The following is a 15,378-nucleotide window of genomic DNA, read 5'->3' on the forward strand; positions in this document are numbered from 1 at the left end:
TTCTTCTGCCTCAGTTATTCTGCTATTGATTACTTCTAGAGAATTTTTAATTTCATTCATTGTGTTTTACATCATTTATTTGCTCTTTAGTTCTTCTAGGTCCTTGTTAAACGTTTCTTGTATTTTCTCCATTCTATTTCCAAGATTTTGGATCATCTTTACTACCATTATTCTGAATTCTTTTTCAGGTAGACTGCCTATTTCCTCTTCATTCTTTAGGTCTGTTGGGTTTTAGCCTTGCTCCTTCATCTGCTGTGTGTTTCTCTGTCTTCTCATTTTGCTTAACTTACTGTGTTTGGGGTCTCCTTTTCGCAGGCTGCAGGTTCGTAGTTTCTGTTGCTTTTGGTGTCTGTCCCCAGTGGCTAAGGTTGGTTCAGTGGGTTGTGTAGGCTTCCTGGTGGAGGGGACTAGTGCCTGTGTTCTGGTGGATGAGGCTGGATCTTGTTTTTCTGGTGGGCAGGTCCACGTCTGGTGGTGTGTTTTGGGGTGTCTGTGGCCTTATTATGATTTTAGGCAGCCTCTGTGCCTATGGATGGGGTTTTCTTCCTGTCTTGCTAGTTGTGTGGCATAAGGTGTCCAGCACTGTAGCTTGCTGGTAGTTGAGTGGAGCTGGGTCTTGGAGTTGAGATGGAGATCGCTGGGAGATTTTCACCATTTGATATTACGTGGAGCTGGGAGGTGTCTTGTGGACCAGTGTCCTGAACTTGGCTCTCCCACCTCAGTGGCACAGCCCTGACGCCTGGCTGGAGCACCAAAAGCCTGTCCTCTCTGGGAGATTTTCGCTGTTTGATATTACGTGGAGCTGGGAGGTCTCTTGTGGACCAGTGTCCTGAACTTGGCTCTCCCACCTCAGTGGCACAGCCCTGACACCTGGCTGGAGCACCAAGAGCCTGTCCTCCACACGGCTCAGAATAAAAGGGAGAAAAAAAAGAAAGAAAGAAATAAGAAGATAAAATAAAATAAAATAAAGCTATTAAAATAAAAAATAATTATTAAGAAAAAAGATTTTTTAAGTAATTAAAAAAAAAACGGACAGACAGAACCCTAGGACAAATGGTAAAAGCAAAGCTATACAGACAAAATCTCACACAGAAGCATATACATACACACTCACAAAATGAGAAAAAGGGGAAAAAATATATATATCGTTGCTCCCAAACTCACTACCTCCTCAATTTGGGATGATTCGTTGTCTATTCAGGTATTCCACAGATGCAGGGTACATCAGGTTGATTGTGGAGATTTAATCCGCTGCTCCTGAGGCTGCTGGGAGAGATTTCCCTTTCTCTTCTTTGTTCGCACAGCTCCGGGCGTTCAGCTTTGGATTTGGACCCGCCTCTGCGTTTAGGTCGCCAGAGGGTGTCTGTTCTTCGCTCAGATAGGACGGGGTTAAAGGAGCAGCTGATTCGGGGGCTCTGGCTCACTCAGGCCGGGGGGAGGGAGGGGCACGGAGTGTGGGGCGAGCCTGTGGCAGCAGAGGCCAGCGTGATGTTGCACCAGCCTGAGGCGCGTCGTGCGTTCCCCCGGGGAAGTTGTCCCTGGATCACGGGACCCTGGCAGTGGCAGGCTGCACAGGCTCCCGGGAGGGGATATGTGGATAGTGACCTGTGCTCGCACACAGGCTTCTTGGTGGCTGCAGCAGCAGCCTTAGCGTCTCATGCCCGTCTCTGGTGTCTGCACTGATAGCGCGGCTCGCGACTGTCCCTGGAGCTCCTTTAAGTGGCCCTCTTAGTCCCCTCTCCTCGAGCACCAGGAAACAAAGAGGCAGGAAAAAGTCTCTTGTCTCTTCTGCAGCTCCAGACTTCTCCTGGACTCCCTCCCGGCTAGCCGTGGTGCACTAGCCCCCTTCAGGCTGTGTTCACGCCGCCAACCCCAGTCCTCTCCCGGCATCCTACCGAAGCCCGAGCCTCAGCTCCCAGCCACTGCCTGCCCTGGCGGGTGAGCAGACAAGCCTCTCGGGCTGGTGAGTGCTGGTTGGCACCGATCCTCTGTGCGGGTATCTCTCCGCTTTGCCCTCCGCACCCCTGTTGCTGCGCTCTCCTCCGTGGCTCTGAAGCTTCCCCCTCCGCCACCCGCAGTCTCTGCCCGCGAAGGGGTTTCCTAGTGTGTGGAAACCTTTCCTCCTTCACAGCTCCCTCCCACTGGTGCAGGTCCCGTCCCTATTCTTTGTCTCTGTTTTTTCTTTTTTCTTTTGCCCTACCCAGGTACGTGGGGAGTTTCTTGCCTTTTGGGAGGTCTGAGGTCTTCTGCGTTCAGTAGGTGTTCTGTAGGAGTTGTTCCATATGTAGATGTATTTCTGATGTATTTGTGGGGAGGAAGGTGATCTCTGCGTCTTACTCTTCCGCCATCTTGAAGCTCCTCCTTCTCTCATAAAGAATGCTCAGAAATTCGTGGGTGGGTCCAAGGGGGGGCAGAAGGTGGCTGTGAGGTCAGCTGTGGCCACAGTTATCACGTGGCTCCCTCTGATGGGTCTGCAATTCGATGTGGAATAGTGAATAAAAGGGTCAGTTCATCCTCAGGGTTCCTATGATTCACTCTAGAGGCCGCCATCAGTATTTTTTTAATGGAGTAGAACAATGTAGAATACAGAGTATCAGAATGCAGAAAAAGGGGAAGTTATGTTTCATGAAACTCTGTTTTCAGTTACACACACACACACACACACACACACACAATAGGTCACAATTTAAATTACATTTCTTACAATGAGTAATAGTCAAAAAGTTTGACTATTGCATTGTTAGGTCAGCTATGAATTTTTTTTCAAATGAGATAAAAGCATGAATTCTTTATTTGAGATAGAAAAATTAATCCCTCCTTTAGGAATCTACTTCTCATTGTAACCCATTAAATGTAACATTTGTTGATTCTTAGACTTTGCAGTGAGGTTCTTTTCAAACCATTTAGCTTTATTTCATTGATGTAAGGCCCTTATTTTAACTATATTTTCATCTCTTTACTGAGATTTTAAACATCTCAGTTAATCTATTACTCCATTTCAGAAGTAACTTTTATAAGTGATTCCTTTAAGTAGCAGACTTCTGCAGAGCTTCATGAATTCAGCATGAATATATTATTATGAAGCTTTCTAGAGATAACATGCTCTCAGATCCAAAATCATATAGAGAAGCATGTCATTTATTGCCAGAAATTTATTTGTAAAATGTTCTGGCTTATTTTCCAACAGGGAGGTGGATTAGATGTATTGTCAGAGAGATTTCCACCACAACAAGCAACACCACCATTGATGATGGAAGAAAGACCCAACCTTTATTCCCAGCCTTATTCTTCTCCTTCGCCTACTGCTAATCTCTCTAGCCCTTTCCAAGGCATGGTCAGGCAAAAACCTTCACTGGGGACTATGCCTGTTCAAGTAACACCTCCTCGAGGTGCTTTTTCACCTGGCATGGGCATGCAGACCAGGCAGACTCTAAACAGACCTCCAGCTGCACCCAACCAACTTAGACTTCAACTTCAACAGCGATTACAAGGACAACAGCAGGTGAGTACTCGTGTTCAGCTGGTGATCGTTTTTAAAGGTATGTGCTAACTCTCTCTCTCTCTCTCTGTAATAAGACAGCCCAATTGCTAAAGGTGTCAAGTCCACTCCCAGAACCTTTATGACTCAAAGTCATCCTTGGTCTGTTAGGATAAGAATAAGGGACATTCATTCAATTAAAGACTTCTAGCTCATAACAAAGTACTTTGACACCAACAGTTTAAAAGGAATTTACTTGTTTTTTGAGATAAGAAATATTTAGGATGAACATCATATAATTATTAAATTAATAAAATTGAAACATTGATTAATTTCTAAAGTAGAGCATCAAGAGGTACTGTTTATCAGACTCACAGACTTAGAGAATGAATTTACGGTTACCAGGGGGAAGGGTGGCGGGCAAGGATAGTTAGGGAGTTTGGGATTGACATGTACACACTGCTATATTTAAAAGGGATAACCAACAAGGACCTACTGTATAGCACAGGAACTCTGCTCAATGTTATGTGGCAGCCTGGAGGGGAGGGGAGTTTGGGGGAGAATGGATACATGTATATGTATGGCTGAGTCGCTTTGCTGTGCACCTGAAACTTTCACAACATTGTTAATCAGCTATACTCCAATATAAAATAAAAAGTTTTAAAAAAAAGAGATTGTTTATAATTGAACACAAAATGAAGTTTATGTTGTTTGTAGTTAGAGTGATTAAAGCCTAATGATGTCATAATACTAGGAGAACAGAGGAAAGGATAGTTTGGGGGTCCTGGGAGTTGTGGGTGAGTTAAGTATTTTCTCTCATGACAAATAATGAGTAGGTATAATGACATAAATATTTAAGATTGTATAAGCAGCAGTTATAGGGATAATCATCAAGAACCAAAAACCCAAACTGTTAAAAGTATTGTTTCTGGAAAGCAGGACCGGTACTGTAGATTGTTGCTTCTTGTTATTAATCTTTTGTATTTTTTTAACCATATGTCTATATTGCTTTGAATTTTAAAAAAAAGCATTTAAAGAAATTCCCTGGAGCCTTACTAATAGAGAAAGAAAGAGGAAGAAGGAGCTAAATTATATTAGGCAGCATGATAAGATGGCTGTAAGAGTTAGCTCTAGTTTCAAGTCCTAGTTTTAACCTTATCTGAGGTGGGTTGATAGTCAAATTATTTAGCCTTTTAAAGCCTCTGATTCCTCATCTGTAAAAAGAATCTAATAAATAATTCCTTTACCTCATAGGTGTTGTGTGGATTAAATGAGATAATAGATGTAGAACATAGATGTAAAGCTCTTAGCACAGTGCCTGGCATGTAGTCCCACTTAGTAAATACTAGCTATTATTATAAAATTGTATTCAGTAAATATAATAAATAATGTAAAATGTGCTTCCATTCCACTTAAAAAGAGGAAGATGATGAAAGGGAGAAAGAGAGAGATGACATAGGATGAAAAATATTTTTAATGGTAGACTAAGGAATAATTTTTAAATGCTGGAGTGGAATAGAGGACACAAAGAGGAATTAAGGGAAGAGGAAGAAGAAAACAGAAACAAAGGAAACAATAATATGTTCTGAGTATTATTTAAGATAAACTACTTCTTGTTATAACTTGTCATTCATTATTAGATAACACAATAAGAAATACTTAATAGTTCCCCTGTATTGAATTTTTCACAAAATATATTTAGGGGGACTATACTAGTTACTGAGACGAATACAAAGAATAAAAGATATAGGCAATTTTCAGAACTTACAATCAGCTTTGGGTATTCAAAACATAGTGTACAGTCAGCCCTCTGTGTCTGCAGGTTCCGCATCTGCAGATTAAACCAACTGTGGATCAGAAAGAGTATTTTTTTAAAATTCCAGAAAGTCCCAAAAAGTAAAACTTTCTGGCAATGAAAACTGCCTGATAAAAGAATAAGCTTCCTTAAAGAACTCTTTTTTTGGCAAGAATTTATGTGGTGGCTGAATCACTATGAGCATTTGGGGACTGGTACATTGAAGGATGTTTAGCGACATCCCTGGCCTCTACCCACCAGATACTAGTAGCAACCCCTCCCCAAGCTGTGGTAACCAAAAATGTCATCATATATTGCCAACTCTTCCTTATGGGGCAGAAGTCACCCCTGGTTGAGAGCCTCTTGGCCAGATAATCATCTTTCAGGTTTACTGTAGAAGGGCTTCTTGCTAAGGCACTGGAAAAAAATCCATTCAGGCAGATAAAGTGACAGCAAGCCTGAATTGTGTGTGTGTGCACATGTGTGCATTTTATACATATAGGCTGGGTTTGTGCTCTTCCACTGGCCTCAAGCACCACATCTCCTTTAGTAACACAAGCCTGGGGATGTGACCTTTAAAGTCTTTTGAATTTGTGTAACCAGCTCTAAGGATTACCAGCTTCTCTTTTCCCACTCCCTAACCCCCCAAAGGTTAAGGTTTTGAAGGAGATAAAGGATATGGTGATCCTTTTAGGAAGACTTCCTTGGAAGAAGTAGAATTTGACCTGCTTACTGGAAAATGGGTAGCATTTTAGTAATCAGAAAGAAGAAGCAGTTTAGAGTGAGACTGTTGTACACAGCATTAGTTAGGTTGTACACACAGTCAAGGGGAGGGGAAGATAAACTGAGTTTTTCCAAGGGCAGGAATAATTTTTCTTTAACAGAAAGTCCTTGTAGATTGCTGCTTTTAGAATAATTCCTTCTACTTCTAAAAGTAACCTATTTATTTTCTAAGGTTTTGATTTATTTTCTAAGGTTCTTTTCTCACTTTTACTAGTTCTCAAGCATTTTTCCTCTGTCCCCACCCATTTCATTTTCATGTTATCTCACAATTCAAAGAATATATAAAGCTGTAAGTTTGGAATCCCAACTACCACACTTCTGGCAATTTTACTTCTCTTCATTGCTAAGTATTAATGTATTTTCACCTATCCTCATTGCCTTCTCTTCTGTTTTTAGACTTGCTGTTCTTTCTGCCTTGAGTTAACTCTACCATCCTCTTTGCCACCTGGCATTCTCATCTTTCAGGGTCCCATTGAGCTCACTCATGCTCTTGGTCCCTGCCTTCAGGTCCTAGGCTAAGTTAGTTGCTCCCCCAGTGCTGCTCTACATATCTCTATATATGCAGTATAGCGCTTGTGCGTTGCACTTCTGTATTGGCCTCTGCCACTCAACAGGGAGTTCCCAGAAAATAGAAATTTGCTCACTTTTGTAACCTGAAAACTTTATATACTATCTTGCATATACTGAGTTTTTTGACAAATCTTTGTAAAACTTATGGTTCATTTAAACTTATGTGCAAGGTCTGTTGAGTTTAAGAAGTATGTAGATTTTCATACTTAAGAGTATTTTAGAACGATAATATTGGTTATCTTTATTTTTGATGTGATTCTGAATGTTTTATCCTATTCCACAGTGCCTGAAAGTTGTAATTTTAGTATTTATATTATATTGGGCTTTTCCCTCCAAATCAATGTTTTCTAATCTAATGGGAGTCAAAAAATGAATGAGGGGCTTTCCTGGTGGCACAGTGGTTGAGAGTCCGCCTGCCGATGCAGGGGATATGGGTTCATGCCCCGGTCTGGGAAGATCCCACATGCCGCGGAGCAGCTCGGCCCGTGAGCCATGGCCACTGAGCCTGCGCGTCCGGAGCCTGTGCTCTGCAACGGAGAGGCCACAACAGTGAAAGGCCCGCGTACCGCAAAAAAAAAAAAAAAAAAAAGTGAATGAAACTAGAGTTAAGAATTGAGCTTTTTGGAGATAGCTGAGCCTGTGCCCTGCAAAGGAGAGGCCACAAAAGGGAAAGGCCCGCGTACCGCAAAAAAAAAAAAAAAAAAAAAAGTGAATGAAACTAGAGTTAAGAATTGAGCTTTTTGGAGATAGCTGTTTGCAGCTCTTTGGATTCTCTTATAAAATTTTCATAGGCTTTCTAGTTTGCAAATAGTATATTAAAATATATTAAATGTATTAAATATGAATATAATAAAATACATTGATAGTCAATGTATTCTATAAATTTATATATTATTAAGTACCGTATAAACACAAAACAGTATTGATATTATTACTGTTCTCTCTCTGAAAAGTTTATTCATATCAAATTGTTGAGTAAGAAATCCTTTAAGCAATAGATTATTTATCAGGAGATATCACTTCTGAGGATGCTTGTTTTGTTATTTGATAAAGTTAAGGCATGCCTATGACCTGGAATCCTAAGCCTGATATAGATATTATCTTTCAAACTAATATTCCATAGAAGATTGTTCTAGGAGATAATAATAAATGTTAATGGCTATATGTCAGAAAAAAAGGTTCATGATAAATAAATTGCATAGTTTATCCCCTTCTTGGAGCTCTGCACTGTGCTTTGGCCAATTAAAGGCTCATAGAATTAATACAGTAAAGAAATCTGTTTCACCTTGTGTAACCCATTATTTCCAATGCTTAATACAGCACAGCATGCTATTTTCCTGGCACATCTATTAATATCCTGCAGAACAATGTTCTTTAGAACACCAATTTGGGAAATGCTGGTCTAAAGTAATTACTTCTTCTAGTTAAATAAATAGTCCATTTTCTCAGACCATTTGTTTCTTATATAATTCTCTCCAGCTAATGAAATTACGTTGGATTTTCCCCAAATATGTACCCATCAGACAGGTGCCCTCCAAGTCAGAAGTACCTCAACTTTTCCATTCATCTTCCAGACCTTTATAGAATGTTCCCTATTGTATATTTACTATTTTACTCATGACAGTTTAAGACCTAGGGCCGATGTTTCTTTTTTCTCCATTATTGCACGTGTCTGAAATAACTACGTTTTTTTTTTTTAATTTTTATTGGAGTGTACTTGCTTTACAATGTTGTGTTAGTTTCTACCATACAGCAAAGTGAGTCAGCTATACGTATACATATATCTCCTCTTTTCTGGATTTCCTTGCCATTTAGGTCACCACAGAGCATTGAGTAGAGTTCCCTGTACTATACAGTAGGTTATCATCAGTTATCTATTTTATACATAGTATCAATAGTGTATATATGTCAATCCCAATCTCCCAATTCCTCCCACCCCCACCCCCACATCCCCCTTGGTATCCATACATGTGTTCTCTAGTCTGTGTCTCTATTTCTGCTTTGTATATAAGATCATCTATACCAATTTTTTCAGATTCCATATGTATGCATTAATATACAATATTTATTTATCTCTTTCTGACTTACTTCACTCTGTCTGACAGTCTCTAGGTCCATCCACGTCTCTACAAATTACCCAATTTCGTTCCATTTTATGGCTGTGTAATATTCCATTGTATAGATGTACCACATCATCTTTATCCATTCATCTGTCAATGGACATTTAGATTGCTTTCATGTCCTGGCTGTTGTAAATAGTGCTGCAGTGAACATTGGGGTGCATGTGTCTTTTTGAATTGTGGTTTTCTCTAGGTATATGCCCAGTAGTGGGATTGCTGGATCATGTGGTAGTTCTATATTTAGTTTTTTAAGGACCTTCCATACTGTTCTCCATAGTGGCTGTATCAGTTTACATTCCCACCGACAGCACAAGAGGGTTCCCTTTTCTCCACACCCTCTCCAGCATTTTTTGTTTGTAGATTTTGAGATGATGGCCATTCTGACCAGTGTGAGGTGATATCTCATTGTAGTTTTGATTTGCATTTCTCTAATAATTAGTGATGTTGAGCATCTTTTCATGTGTTTGTTGGCCATCTGTATGCCTTCTTTGGAGAAATGTCTATTTAGGTCTTCTGCCCATTTTTTGATTGGGTTGTTTGTTTTTGTGATATTGAGCTGCATGAGCTGTTTATATATTTTGGAGATTAATCATTTGTCAGTTGCTTTGTTTGCAAATATTTTCTCCCATTCTGAGGGTTGTTTTATCGTCTTGTTTATGGTTTCCTTTGCTGTGCAAAAAAGCTTTTAAGTTTAATTAGGTCCTATTTGTTTATTTTTCTTTTTATTTCCATTACTCTAGGAGGTGGGTCAAAAAAGATCTTGCTGCAATTTATGTCAAAGAGTGTTCTGCCTATGTTTTTTCCTCTAAGAGTCTTATAGTGTCTGGCCTTACATTTAGGTCTTTAATCCATTTTGAGTTTATTTTTGTGTATGGTGTTAGGGACTGTTGTAATTTCATTCTTTTACATGTAGCTGTCCAGTTCTCCTAGCACCACTTTATTTTTTTTAATAAATGTATTTATTTTATTTATTTATTATTTTTGGCTGCATTGGGTCTTCGTTGCTGTGCAGACTTTCTCTAGTTGTGGTGAGCGGGGGCTACTCTTCATTGTGGCGCGCGGGCTTCTCACTGTGGTGGCTTTCTCTTGTTGCGGAGCACGGACTCTAGGCACGTGGGCTTCAGTAGCTGTGGCTTGTGGGCTCTAGAGTGCAGGCTCAGTAGTTGTGGCACACGGGCTTAGTTGCTCTGCGGTATGTGGCATCTTCCTGGACCAGGGCTCAAACCCGTGTCCCCTGTGTTGGCAGGCGGATTCTTAACCACTGCGCCACCAGGGAAGCCCTCCCAGCACCACTTATTGAAGAGGCTATCTTTTCTCCATTGTATATTCTGGCCTCCTTTCTCATAAATTAGGTGACCACAGGTGCGTGGGTTTATCTCTGGGCTTTCTATCCTGTTCCATTGTTCTATATTTCTCTTTTTGTGCCAGTACCATACTGTCTTGATTACTGTAGCCCTGTAGTATAGTCTGAAGTCAGGGAGCATGATTCCTCCAGCTTCGTGTTTTTTTTTTTTCTCAACATTGCTTTTGCTGTTCGAGGTCTTTTGTGTTTCCTTACAAATTGTAACATGTTTTGTTCTAATTCTGTGAAAAATGCCACTGATAATTTGAAAAGGATTGCATTGAATCTGTAGATTGCTTTGGATAGCATAGTCATTTTCACAATATTGATTCTTCCGATCCAAGAACATGGTGTGTCTCTCCATCTGTTTGTGTTGTCTTTGATTTCTTTCATCAGTATCTTATAGTTTTCTGCTACAGGTCTTTTGCCTCCTTAGGTAGGTTTATTCCTAGGTATTTTATTCTTTTTGTTGCAGTGGTGAATGGGATTGTTTCCTTAATTTCTCTTTCTGATCTTTCATTGTTAGTGTATACGAATGCAAGAGATTTCTGTGTATTAATTTTGTATCCTGTGACTTTACTGAATTCCTTGATGAGCTCTAGTAGTTTTCTGGTGGCATCTTTAGGATTGTCTTTGTATAGTATCATGTCATCTGCAAACAATGACAGTTTTACCTCTTCTTGGTGAATTTGGATTCGTTTTATTTCTTTTTCTTCTCTGATTGCTGTGGCTAGGACTTCCAAAACTATGTTGAATAATAGTGGTGAGAGTGGGCACCCTTGTCTTGTTCCTGATTTTAGAGGAAATGCTTTCAGTTTTTCACCATTGAGAATAATGTTTGCTATGGATTTGTCATATATGGCCTTTATTATGTTGAGGTAGTTTCCCTCTATGCTCACTTTCTGGAGAGTGTTTTTTATCATAAATGGGTGTTGAATTTTGTTGAAAGCTTTTTCTGCATCTATTGAGATGATCATATGGTTTTTGTTCTTCAATTTGTTAATATAGTGTATCACATTTATTGATTTGCATATATTGAAGAGTCTTTGCATCCCTGATATAAATCCCACTTGATTATGGTATATGATCCTTTCAGTGTGTTGCTGGGTTCAGTTTGCTAGTATTTTGTTAAGGATTTTTGTAACTATATTCATCAGTGATATTGGCCTGTAATTTTCATTTTTCTGTGAGATCGTTGTCTGGTTTTCGTATCAGGGTGATGGTGACCTTGTAGAATGAATTTGGGAGTGTTCCACCCCCTGCAAGTTTTTGGAACAGTTTGAGAAGGATAGGTGTTAGCTCTTCTCTAAATGTTTGATAGAATTCACCTGTGAAGCTTTCTGGTCCTGGACTTTTGTTTGTTGGAAGATTTTTAATCACAGTTTCAATTTCAGTGCTTGTGATTGGTCTGTTCCTATTTTCTATTTCTTCCTGGTTCAGTCTTGGAAGGTTGTGCCTTTGTAAGAATTTGTACATTTCTTCCAGGTTGTCCATTTCATTGGCATATAGTTGCTTGTAGTAGTCTCTTACGATCCTTTGTATTTCTGCCGTGTCAGTTGAAGCTTCTCCTTTTTCATTTCTAATTTTATTGATTTGAGTCCTCTCTCTTTTTTTCTTGATGGGTCTGACTAAAGGTTTATCAATTTTGTTTATCTTTTCAAAGAACCAACTTTTAGTTTTATTGATTTTTGCTATTGTTTTTTTTGTTTCTCTTTCATTTATTTCTGCTCTGATCTTTATGATTTCTTTCCTTCTAGTTACTTTGGGTTTTGTTTGTCCTTCTTTCTCTAGTTGCTTTAGGTGTAAAGTTAGGTTGATTATTTGAGATTTTTCCTGTTTCTTGAGGTAGGATTGTATTGCTATAAACTTCCCTCTTAGAATTGCTCTTGCTGCCACCCATAAGTTTTGGGTCATTGTGTTTTCATTGTCATTTGTTTCTAGGTATTTTTTTATTTCCTTTTTGATTTCTTCAGTGATCTCTTGGTTACATAGTAGCACATTGTTTAGCCTCCCTGTGTTTGTATTTTTTACAGTTCTTTTTCCTGTAATTGATTTCTAATCTCATAGCATTGTGGTCAGAAACGATGGTTGATACGATTTCAGTTTTCTTAAATTTACCAAGGCTTGATTTGTGACCCAGGATGTGATCTATCCTGGAGAATGTCCTGTGTGCCCTTGAGAAGCAAGTGTATTCTGCTGCTTTCAGATGGAATGTCCTATAAATATCAATTGTCTATATGGTCTCAAGTGTTATTTAAGACTTGTGTTTCCTTATTAATTTTCTGTCTGGATGATCTATCCATTGGAGTAAGTGGAGTGCTAAAGTCCCCCACTATTATTATGTTACTGCTGAATTCCCCTTTTATGGCTGTTAGCATTTGCCTTATGTATTGAGGTGCTGCTGTGTTGAGTGCATAAATATTTACAATTATTACATCTTCTTCTTGGATTGATCCCTTGATCGTCATGTGGTTGGTGTCCTTCTCTCTTGTGACGGTCTTTATTTGAAAGTCTATTTTTTCTGATACGAGTATTGCTACTCTAGGTTTCTTTTGATTTCCATTTGCATGGAATATTTTTCCATCCCCTCACTTTCAGTCTGTATGTATGCCTAGGTCTGAAATAGGTCTCTTGTAGATAACGTGTATACAGGTCCTGTTTTTGTATCCATTCAGCCAGTCTGTGTCTTTTGGTTGGAGCATTTAATCCATTTACATTTAAGGTAATTATCGATATGTGTGTTCCTATTACCATTTTCTTAATTGTTTTGGGTTTGTTTTTGTAGGTCTTTTTCTTCTCTTGTGTTTCCTGCCTAGAGAAGTTCCTTTAGCATTTGTTGCAAAGCTGGTCTGGTGATGCTGAATTCTGTTAGCTTTTGCTTGTCTGTAGAGCTTTTGATTTCTCCATCAAATCTAAATGAGAGCCTTAATGGGTAGAGTAATTTTGGTTGTAGGTTTCTCCCTTTCATCACTTTAAATATATCCTGCCACTCCCTTCTGGCCTGCAGAGTTTCTGCTGAAAGATCAGCTGATGATAACCTTGCGGGGATTCCCTTGTATGTTATTTATTGCTTTTCCCTGCTGCTTTTAATATTTTTTCTTTGTATCTAATTTTTTGTTAGTTTGGTTTATATGTGTCTCAGCGTGTTTCTCCTTGGGTTTATCCTGTATGGGACGCTCTGTGCTTCCTGGACTTAACTGACTATTTCATTTCCCATGTTAGGGAAGTTTTCAACTATAATCTCTTCAAATATTTTCTCACACCCTTTCTCTTTTTCTTCTTCTTCTGGGACCCCTATAATTCGAATATTGGTGCATTTAATGTTGTGCCAGAGGTCTCTGAAACTGTCCTCAATTCTTTTCATTCTTTTTTCTTTATTCTGTTCCTCAGCAGTTATTTCCACCATTCTGTCTTCCAGCTCACTTATCCATTCTTCTTCATCAGTTATTCTGCTGTTGATTCCTTCTAGTATATTTTTAACTTCAGTTATTGTGTTGTTCACCACTGTTTGTTTGTTCTTTAGTTCTTCTAGGTCCTTGTTGAACATTTCTTGTATTTCCTCCATTCTATTTCTGAGATTTTGGATCACCTTTACTATCATTTCTCTGGATTCTTTTTCAGGTAGATTGCCTATTTCCTCTTCATTTATTTGGTCTTGTGGATTTTTACCTTGCTCCTTTGTCTGCAACATATTTCTCTGTCTTCTCATTTTGTCTGGCTTACTCTGTTTGAGGTCTCCTTTCCTTAGGCTGCAGGGTTGTACTTCCTCTTGCTTCTGGTGTCTGCCCCCAGTGGGTGAGGTTGGTCCAGTGGCTTGTGTAGGCTTCCTGGTGGGAGGGACTCCTGCCTGTGTTCTGGTGGGTGGAGCTGGATCTTGTCCCTCCGATGGGCAGGGCCACGTCAGGTGGTGTGTTTTGGGGTTTCTGTGGGCTTAATACAACTTGAGGCAGCCCGTGTGCTGATGGGTGGGTTTGTGTTCCCGTCTTGCTTGTTGTTTGGCTTGGGGCGTTCAGCACTGAAGCCTGCAAGCAGTTGGTGGAGCTGGGTCTTGGAGTTGAGATGGAGACCTCCAGGAGAGCTCTTGCCAATTAATATTTCCTGGGGGGCTTCCCTGGTGGCGCAGTGGTTGAGAGTCCACCTGCCAATGTAGGGGACACGGGTTCATGCCCCGGTCCGGGAAGATCCCACATGCCGTGGAGCAGCTGGGCCCATGAGCCATGGCCGCTGAGCCTGCGCGTCCGGAGCCTGTGCTCCGCAACAGGAGAGGCCACAACAGTGGGAGGCCTGCATACCGCAAAAAAAAAAAAAAAATTTCCTGGGCAAGCAAACAGCAACAAAAACAATTAACAAACAAACAAACAAAACCCCAAACAAATGGTAAAAACAAAACCAAACAGAAACAAAGAAAACAAACACACACACATACAAAATAAGAAACAAAAACAGGAAAAAAAAACGAGAACAACCAGACAAACAAAAGAACCTCAAAATGAAATCAAACAATTAAAAACAAAATCAACAAAAACAAAAAATAAGAAACAAAAGAAAAGCAGATTGCAAACTGAAGGAAAAAGCAAAGAAAACAAAACAAACACACAAAAATGATTGTTTAAAAATGATTTTAAAAAGATAAGAACAAATAGAACAAAGGAAAAAAGATAAGAAGAAAATAGAACAAAGGAAAGAAAAAGAACAACAAAAAGTAACGTAGAAATAGAAAACAATTAAAAATATAAAAAAAATTTTTTAAAGCTAAATAAAAATAACAAATAATAATAAAAAATCAGCAACAAAACAAAACATTTTAAAAAATAGTAATAATTATATTTTCCTGGGGTCTCAGCTATCAGTGTCATTGCCCCCACCATGAGTCACAGCCAACCTTCACCTCCCCAGGAAGCCCTCCAAAGCCTCTAGGTAGGTCTCTGGTCCCTCTGTGGACACTGTGGGGCAGCTAAGACTCTGACCTGGCCCAGCTTCCACATGTACTAGTCCCCAAAGTCCACAGCTGCTAGAGCTAGGCCAGTTTCAGTTGTGGGAACACTCACTGTCCATTCAGATATTCCATAGATGCAGGGTTTACCAAGCTGAAGGCAGGGATTTAATCTGTGGTTTGTGCAGCTGCATGGAAAGATTTTTGTTCCTCTTCCTCAGTCGATCTGCGCCTGGGACTTAGCTGTGGTTTTAGCCTCACCTCTGCATTTGGGCCACCCACAGGAGTCTGCCCCCGAGGCTGCCATGGAGCACTTGGGTCTGCCCTGCTGAGGACAGGGCGTGGAGGTGGCGTGAC

General features: G+C 39.8%; 1 protein-coding gene across 1 annotated transcript in view; it reads left to right on the forward strand.

The window, feature by feature from the left end:
* Positions 1–15,378, forward strand: part of NCOA1 (nuclear receptor coactivator 1) — a 269,372-nt gene that overhangs the window by 220,618 nt on the left and 33,376 nt on the right. The window contains exon 16 of the mRNA XM_024118606.3: positions 3,188–3,502. Within this exon, the coding sequence (XP_023974374.1) occupies positions 3,188–3,502 (315 nt within the window). The remainder of the gene's footprint in view (positions 1–3,187; positions 3,503–15,378) is intronic.

The sequence above is a fragment of the Physeter macrocephalus genome, chromosome 12, assembly GCF_002837175.3.
Source record: "Physeter macrocephalus isolate SW-GA chromosome 12, ASM283717v5, whole genome shotgun sequence".
NCBI classification, from domain to species: Eukaryota; Metazoa; Chordata; class Mammalia; order Artiodactyla; family Physeteridae; genus Physeter; species Physeter macrocephalus.